This window comes from Lytechinus pictus, chromosome 6, assembly GCF_037042905.1.
Source record: "Lytechinus pictus isolate F3 Inbred chromosome 6, Lp3.0, whole genome shotgun sequence".
NCBI lineage: Eukaryota > Metazoa > Echinodermata > Echinoidea > Temnopleuroida > Toxopneustidae > Lytechinus > Lytechinus pictus.
This window is the reverse complement of record NC_087250.1, coordinates 19310032-19319072: the sequence shown is the minus strand read 5'-3', so window position 1 is coordinate 19319072 and position 9041 is coordinate 19310032. Positions and strand designations below refer to the sequence as shown.

The 9041-nt window shown below is 35.8% G+C and overlaps 2 protein-coding genes across 4 annotated transcripts in view; both read left to right on the top strand.

Moving 5' to 3' along the window:
* Nucleotides 1-840: 840 nt before the first annotated feature.
* Nucleotides 841-6774, top strand: LOC135154548 (zinc finger protein 678-like). The gene is made up of 2 exons (XM_064101129.1): nt 841-1458; nt 3634-6774. The coding sequence occupies exons 1-2, from the start codon at nt 945-947 to the stop codon at nt 4851-4853; spliced, it is 1734 nt and encodes a 577-aa protein (XP_063957199.1). The 5' UTR covers nt 841-944; the 3' UTR covers nt 4854-6774.
* Nucleotides 6775-8715: 1941 nt separating this feature from the next.
* LOC129263706 (zinc finger protein 708-like) overlaps nt 8716-9041 on the top strand; it is a 32119-nt gene continuing 31793 nt past the window's right edge. For all 3 annotated transcript variants that reach the window (XM_064101125.1, XM_064101124.1, XM_064101121.1), the window contains exon 1: nt 8716-8866. The gene's annotated coding sequence lies outside the window, so the exon portion shown is untranslated. The remainder of the gene's footprint in view (nt 8867-9041) is intronic.

Below are 9041 nucleotides of genomic sequence, written 5' to 3'. Positions count from 1 at the left end.
CACAAATACCACATATTTGAATTGACACACAATGGCATCATGTGGTATTGCATTCATGCGGTAAGTTTGATTTACCGCAGAGCATAACACCACAAAAATACCACATATTTGAATTTACATTACCACACAATGGGCTAATGTGGAAACATGCTTTCATATGTGATAATTTTGATTTACCACAGCAGTATAAAAATACCACACAAATACCACATATTTGAATTTACGTTACCACACAATGGCATCATGAGGTAAAGCATTCATGTGGTAATTTTGTTTTACCACAGAAGTATACAATACACAAATACCACATATTTGAATTTACATTACCACACAATGGCATCATGAGGTAACATGCATTCCTGTGGTAATTTTGTTTTACCACAGAAGTATACAATACACAAATACCACATATTTGAATTTACATTACCACACAATGGCATCATGAGGTAACATGCATTCATGTGGTAATTTTGATTTACCACAGAAATATAACAATACCACACAAATACCACATATTTGAATTTACATTACCACACAATGGCATCATGAGGTAACATGCATTCATGTGGTAATTTTGATTTACCACAGAAATATAACAATACCACACAAATACCACATATTTGAATTTACATTACCACACAATGGCATATGAGGTAACATGCATTCATGTGGTAATTTTGATTTACCACAGAAGTACCACATAGACAACAAATTACCACAGCCACCAGCTGACGTTACCACACAAGGATATGGAAAATTACCACAGATGTTCATGTGGTAACCTACATTCATGTGGTAATTCGTGTGGTAAAGCCGGGTACCACACAGATATACCACACGACATTTTCGTAAGGGTACAGACGGGCGTATTATGTGCTCGCCTTAGTGACACTCTTGTTTTTATTCAAATCAACTTCTCGTTTGCGTGGACTTGTCCTTTAATAATGATCAGGATGTTATTACTATCATATACTATGTACTACGTAAAGAAAGAAATAAACTATACGCTGCATGTGAGATGCATGCTAGAGACTGTCAATGTGGGCAACCTGCAGGTAGCAAAAATAGTTACCTACAAGATCCTTCTTTTTTTTTCTTTTACTGAAAAGTTCGTGAGACATCTTCCAACCTTCACTCTTCTTTTGAAAATAGGATTAGATGTCCGTCCATCGGAGCTTTTGCAGCCTCAGCAAAGTGAAAAGAAACCGATCCTAAAGGACTTGGGAAATGGTAATCTCCTTGAATCAACAGACTTTGATAAATCCATCCCATTACAAACCAATCCAACATCATCAGGTGATCAGGGTAGTCAATCAGGTGATCTCAACACCCAGTCATGTGATCAGAAGACCAAACTAACAGAGGGAGCTCAAGGAACTGACCAAACCCCCAAGCAGTCCCAGGCAACTTCTTTGGATGACAATGGACAAGTAACTGGACAGGGTGGAAATCTTTCAGGTAAAGATGATTTAAAATGAAATGGAGTTGTATGATAGGAAGGACTTTGAATACTGGATGGACTTTTTGACTGTTATTATCCTTTGCCCGCAGTGAAGTTTTGATGTACAATCCGACCTCTCTTATCTGGCCTCCCCTTATCTAGATCTCTATATTTTCTGGATGCAAAGTTGCAGAGATTTTTTTATTTTTGTCTCACCTGCATAGCAGAGTGAGACTATAGGCGCCGCTTTTCCGACGGCGACGGCGGCGGCGGCGTCAACACCAAATCTTAACCTGAGGTTAAGTTTTTGAAATGACAGCATAACTTAGAAAGTATATGGACCTAGTTCATGAAACTTATACATAAGGTTAATCAAGTATCACTGAACATCCTGCATGAGTTTCACGTCACATGACCAAGGTCAAAGGTCATTTAGGGTCAATGAACTTTGGCCGAATTGGGGGTATCTGTTGAATTACCATCATAACTTTGAAAGTTTATGGATCTGATTCATGAAACTTGGACATAATAGTAATCAAGTATTACTGGACATCCTGTGCAAGTTTCAGGTCACATGATCAAGGTCAAAGGTCATTTAGGGTCAATGAACTTTGGCCAAATTGGGGTATTTGTTGAATTACAGCCATAAATTTGAAAGTGTGTTGGTCTAGTTCATAAAACTTGGACATAATAGTAATCAAGTATCACTGAACATCCTGTGCGAGTTTCAGGTCACATGATCAAGGTCAAAGGTCATGTAAGGTCAAAGAACTTTGGCCACGTTGGGGGTATTTGTTTGAATTGCCATCATATCTCTATAAGTGTATTGGTCTAGTTCATAAAACGTGGAAATAAGAGTAACCAAGTATCACTGAACATCTTGTGCGAGTTATAGTAGTTTTCAAAATCAGCACTGCTGCTATATTGAATCGCGTGATGCAGGTGAGACGGCCAGAGGCATTCCACTTGTTGTTTTAATCTAGTACGTGGGGAATAGGGATTTCAATCTAAAATTTCTACGCAAATTCACTTTGAATAAATACATTTTCCAATATAGTCTATATCTGCAACATCATTACTTTTTATGAAAATATCTTGCCCAAATCACCGAAAGAATACAAGCATTTTGTTATTTCATCACGTTTTCTTTTTATTGTTTACAAAACAATGCATGTCTCGTTAGCACGCCCAGGCCCACAGAAATTTCTGTCCATGCTCCTGCCTAGTCTTTCATTAGTATTAGGACAGCGCCATCTATCGTGTTTGAGCATACAGTTAGTGTAACAATGGCTGAATTTGCAAAGATGATCCAATTTTTTACGTTAGACTCTTACTTTCATCAAGTAATTTTCTTTCTTTCACGGTATGCTCAATGTATTCCTCTATCATTTCAGCAGGTAAATCATCCAAGAGTTTTGGCAACCACTCGATTTCATTTCCGCAAAAAAAAAAGCCATTTTTTGTACTGACAGCAGTGAAATACTGTCTGTAGGCCCACTGCAATAGATTATGTGTAGCTACCATTTGTGAGGCAGCTGCGTGTATTGAATATTGGGTCTCCCAGATCCGGATAAATCCCTTATCCAGATTGGTGCTGGTCCCAACGTAACCAGAAAAGAGAGGTCGGACTGTACATATATTGAGGTAAATTTAGCTAAAAAGCTTTCAATAGGGTAATGTTTTAATAAGGTGTATGTAGGGGCGGAGTGGATACAGGATTTTCCAAAGGGGGGGCTTTTTTGACAATTTGACCCACCCCCCCCAAAAAAAAGGGTTTCACTGCCAAATTGAGGTCATTTGTTCCAGGAAAATTTTGACAAGCAAAAAAAAAGGGTTTTCACCACCAAATCAATGTAATTTTGTCCAAAGAAAAAATTGACAAGCAAAAAAATTGAAGGGTTCACACTGCATGACATATTCCACTAACAAAAATATTTTTGTGCCTCTCAAACATTAATTCCAATTAGCAATGGTGACAGTACAGAACCTTGAGGTACACCTACCTTCACCTCAAACTCGTATGGCAGCTCAGACACTGTACTTACTCTTCTTTTGGTCAATATCCTGAATATGCTCTTGAGGCCCCCATAACACAAATGTCTGGAATTTATTTTAGGCTTCCACATTACTTACCAGTTTAATCAATTCCAATATTTATAACACTAGATATATCTTTGTTTCTTTAACATTAGGTTCTGGAATTTGCAGATGCAAGTACTGTGGATCACCCTATGCTATTCCTCTTATCTTAGCAAGGCATCTCAAGTACAAACATGGTCATAATGGTGGTATTCTGGTACCAGATTCATCCCATTCACGTTTTCTGCAGATCATCAATGGAGAAATACAAAACCCTTTTGATAAACCCAAAGAGCCTTCACATGATGAAACAGGAAGTGCAAAAATAGGAAGGAAGACTAAATATGTAATATATCTTAGGAAACCGAGTGAAAAGCAAAAACAGAATTCTTACTTCTCCAGACAATGTGAGAAGGTAATTAATCATCAAGTTGGGGATGCCATAGCAGGTGAAAGAATTCATACAGGTGATCAGCGCTATGTTTGTTATTATTGTGACAAAGCATTCTATGAAGCAAGTGCTCTCAAAGCCCATGCACAAATCCATTATGAAGTGCATGTTTGCGATTATTGTGATAAGACTTTCCATTTTGCTTCCGCTCTTAAAGCACATAGATGTAAAAGAATTCATACAGGTGAGAAACCCTTTCATACAGGTGAGAAACCCTATGTATGTGATCATTGTGGTAAGGCATTTATTCTACCAGGTCTTCTCCGCGCACATAAACGATACCATACTAGTGATAAGGCCTTTGTTTGTGATTATTGTAATAAGGCCTTCTATAGTTCCTCTTCTCTCGAAGCACATAAACGGATCCATACAGGTGAGAAGCCCTATGTATGTGATCAGTGTGGTAAGGCATTTAATGGGAAGGGTAATCTCGCAAGACATAAACGAATCCATACAGGTGAGAAACCATATGTATGTGATCGATGTGGTAGGGCATTTAGTGAAGAAACTACTTTCAGTAGACATAAACAAGGTCATGCAAATGAGAAGCGCTTTGTATGTGTTCACTGCGGTAAGGCATTTAATCAAATGCTTAATCTTAGTATACATGAACGAAACCATACAGGTGAGAAAAATTATCTCTGTGATCAATGTGGTAAGGCATTTTATAGAGCTGATCATCTCAAAGCACATAAAAGAATTCATGATTCTGACAAACCCTATGTATGTATTTATTGTGGTAAGTCATTTAATTATGCGTGTGATCTAAAAATTCATAAACGAATCCATACCGGTGAAAAGCCCTATGAATGTCATTTTTGTGATGAGGCATTTCGTCAAAGTAGCACTCTCAAAAGCCACATTACAAGTAAGCACAAGTGAGAAGCCCATTGCATGTGCGGTGAAGCTTTTTTTTTCATCTTGGAAGCAATCTCAAAAGTCGTATGCAATTTCATACAGTTGAGAAGCCCTAACAGTAACAATATGGCAGGGCATTTTGTCATCAGTAAAAACATGAACAAATCCATTCAGTGAAGAAACCCAATGGTCCAAATTCACAAAGGTAGTTTTGAAAACCATCGGTTGAACCCACTGTTTTCATATGCAGATTTCCTGTATAAATTTTCCTTGCAAGAGAACAATTTCCAATGTTGATGTGTGCTTTTCAGGTCGCCAAATTTACGCTTGTTGCCATGGTTAAGTATGCTTGAGTCCACTGTTTTAACAACAGACAGTTGACTCCTGAATAAAGTAGCATATGTATGTCATCAATGTGCGACAGAAATTAGATGCGGATCTATCCTCACAAAACAAATTCACAGACGTTTCTGATGAATACAGTCTGAACATTTTTTAATTTACACGACATCAGATAGAAGTGCATCCTGTGGAATAGTTTTTTGTGAATCAGAAAGAACAAAAAAGCTCTCGCTTGCTTTGTGGTTGAGAAGCAATATGCATGTGATCAGCATTGGGAGACAGACCAATTTGTAAACCGGTGTGTTGGCTCAGTTGGTAGAGCGTCCGTTTAAAAACCGGGAGGTCGGGGGTTCAAACCCCAGCCGCGTCAGACCAAAAGACGTTAAAACATGGGAGTTGCTGCTAACCTGTTTGCGTTCAACAATTAAAGGGATAGAGCCTCGTCGATCTGGCGCTGCACAGGGGCTGCCGGGCCCACGATCAATTGGGCAAAGCAAATTTTCAGAGTATTTCATTTCATGTCAATCTCGAATAATAAATTATGGATTTCTCATTTTCATCATTTTTCAGATGTTAGAATAATTGTTTGTTTTAAATTCAAATTAAAAAAAAAGTTTGTAAAAAAATCATGTAAAAATAAAAAAAAATAGAAAAACAATTATATAAATGCTGTTAAAATAACTAAAAAATAAAATGCAGTGAAAGAAAATATGTCAGTGGCAACACGAAAATCATAAACAACATTCTTAGTATGAAAAATGATTAAAATAATTAAATATGATTTTTGGTTATCGGATGGAAAATCTATAAAAGACAACATTATTATTTTTTTTATCACCATTGGAAAGAATCTTAACACCAGGTCAAGAAAGTGATTCTTATTTACGTCATTTAGGGAAACCAATTACAGGATCTGTTTCTTTCCCCTCATTTCTGCCAAAATACTGTTTTGTCATCTAAAAATGGAAAATCCCCATGATATGACTGTATTGATAATAGTAGGCCTATATTAAAACAGTGATTAATGTATTATGTAAACCTTCATGCAATACATATAATTTTTGTTTTTAGATGCCTCATGAACTTTAATAGTGCAAATTACTTAGTATTTTTAAATCTTGGATGATATCCTATATCTCTTAAGAAATTATCTAAATTCAATTTAATCACACATTTGCTTTTTCTATTTTTTTTCTATTTTATTTGTACATATCTTTTATGTCACTGTATTTTCTCCCACTTTAATTTGCTAAAATTAGGGTCAATCTTTTAAGTTTCTAATTTACTTCTTTTGACCCTCCACATTTTTATAATGTATTTTGTATTATCTATGGTTATGCTCTGTGTATACGTTATATTTGCTATGATTTGATGTGCTTATAGTGTAAATTTTTTTTTCCAAACATTTTTATAGGAATGTGAAAAATAAACTGAACTTTAATTTTGTGATAAGACATATCTCACATTCAATAATACATCAATACGTAATTGATGTCAGTTAGCAGAGTTTATCCTACCTTAATCTTCAGAGTAAAGGTATCCTGCGCTATTTGTTATCTGTCATCAAGTTATCATCATCTTCAATAAATATATATAATATGAACTTGACATGTGTTGCTTTGTATTTATTGAAGTTGGTTGAAAGTTAAAGTGCAATCGATCCAGCAGCATCAATTCAACTTTTTAAATTTTTTTGTATGATTTCTATGTTTGCGTTTTTACCTCTCCCATTCCAAAAAATTGTCGACACTACACTACACTACTTGAGATTTTATCCTTATAATCCTTATAAAACATTTTTTTGCGATAAATCACATTTTTTAACACATCAGTCAATGACTTTACTTTTAAGTCTCATGCAACGTTTGAGATCAAAATCGCTAGCCCTAGCAGTTCTGAAATTAAGCAAGGTACATTTTGTAAGTGAACGCAGACCCAAAATTGCTCAAAAACATGAATTTGTGTACACATCTGATACAAATTAGCAAAAATGTATAAATATATCATTATTTTTTGTTTCACTCATTAAAATCAATTAATTTAATCTTGTGTGTAGTCAAAATGAAGTCCCCGACAATTTCCATTGAAAAAACAAGAATTGAAAACAGAAATACACAAGAAAAAAAAAAAAAAAAAACAATAAGAATACACCACAAGTTTTCATCAGGTTCCTATAAAGAGTCTCTGAACCAAAAATTAGCATTTAGGGGCATTATTTAGTTAGATAGAGCATACTAATGATTTTACGCATAAATAAATAAGCAGTTTTGATTAATTGGATTTTTGAAGAGTTTGATCTTATTCTATAATATTAGGCTAGGGACTACTAGTTTTGTAGATTATGCCATGGCATGGGTAACGTACGTGCCAATTTTTGTCGCGTTTGCATGATCGATAGCCGAGATCATACTTAGCCCCCCCCCCCCCCCCATTCATTCTCCTAATTAGGCTAAAGATATTTGTTCGACCCAATTAACCCATTCAAATTTTATATTGTTGATTGACAAAAGTACATGAATATAATCGAAAATCTAACACTGATTCTAGAAATGGTAACTACTGAACTTCATTTCCCCAAATTGGGAAGATATATCAATGAATTTGGAACTATTTTTTGACTGGCGGAAGAATTAGGGCCATTTTACTGTTTCAGCTCTTAAAGGAGAATGAAACCCTTGAAACCAGCTGAATCCATATCAAAGAGAAAAATCAAAGAAACATATTGTTGAAAGTTTGAGGAAGATTGAATGAATAATAAGAAAGTTATGAGCATTTGAATATTGAGATCACTAATGCCATGTAGATCCTCCCATTGCCAATTGGCAATGCGACCAAGATCTGTGATGTCACACACGTACAACTCCCTCATTACTTAAGTACTTATTTCACTTATATTCTCACTTTTATAGAGTCTATCACAAGGTGAGGTGTTCTCTTTATGAGAGGACAAGTACAGAGGTTTCACAACATTATGTCATTGATGAATCGTTTGTCATATGATTAGAATGAGCAAAAAGAGATGTTTTGGGGTATATTTTCAGTGTCCGAAAGGGGAGAGTTGTTCATCTGTGACATCATAGATCTTGGTCGCATTGCCAATGGGAGGATCTCCATAGCATTAGTGATCTCGACATTCAAATGCTCATAACCCTTCTACTGCTAGTCCTATTTTACTCAAACTTTTGTTGATCTTATTCTTTGATTTTTCTGATTTCACAAAAGCTAACTTGCTCCAAGAGTTTCATTCTCCTTTAAATTTGATTCTATCATAATCATCTTCATAAATTGCGATTTATTATTAAAATGAGCTGGCTACAATACTCTTCTCTGGTCAGATATGGAATGTCAGATATATATCCTATCCAACAGTAGTAGGCATTCGACCCTCTAATTTCACGTTTATTTTTTTATGAATTTTTCAGAAGTGCCATTTTAACACACAAGTCTATGGATATGGGGAATGTTTTACGCGCGTGACACCTTATGATAAATTTTTTCTTGGACAAATTGCTTTCCATACATTTCATGTTACCGTATGCTCAATAATACAAATCATGAAAAGAAAAAAAAAGTGGTACGTACCGACTCGGACATCGACGACACGAGCCGCGCTTATTTAGTCAACAGAAATGGAGACCTTATAAATTTCGCAGCCATAGGCACAGCTGACTTGAATCTTTTTGAGACAGAGTCTGGTGAGTTTTTTCACTATGATTTCGTGACAGATCTGGGAACCTGCAGTATATTAATATACTTTATAGATAGTAAATACTAAATAAGATGAAGAGTAAGACGTGAATCTGTGCTGTGGCTGTGTACCTACCTCGAGTCGAGGCTCGAGATCGAGCGAAGTTCGTGCAGCCTGCAGGC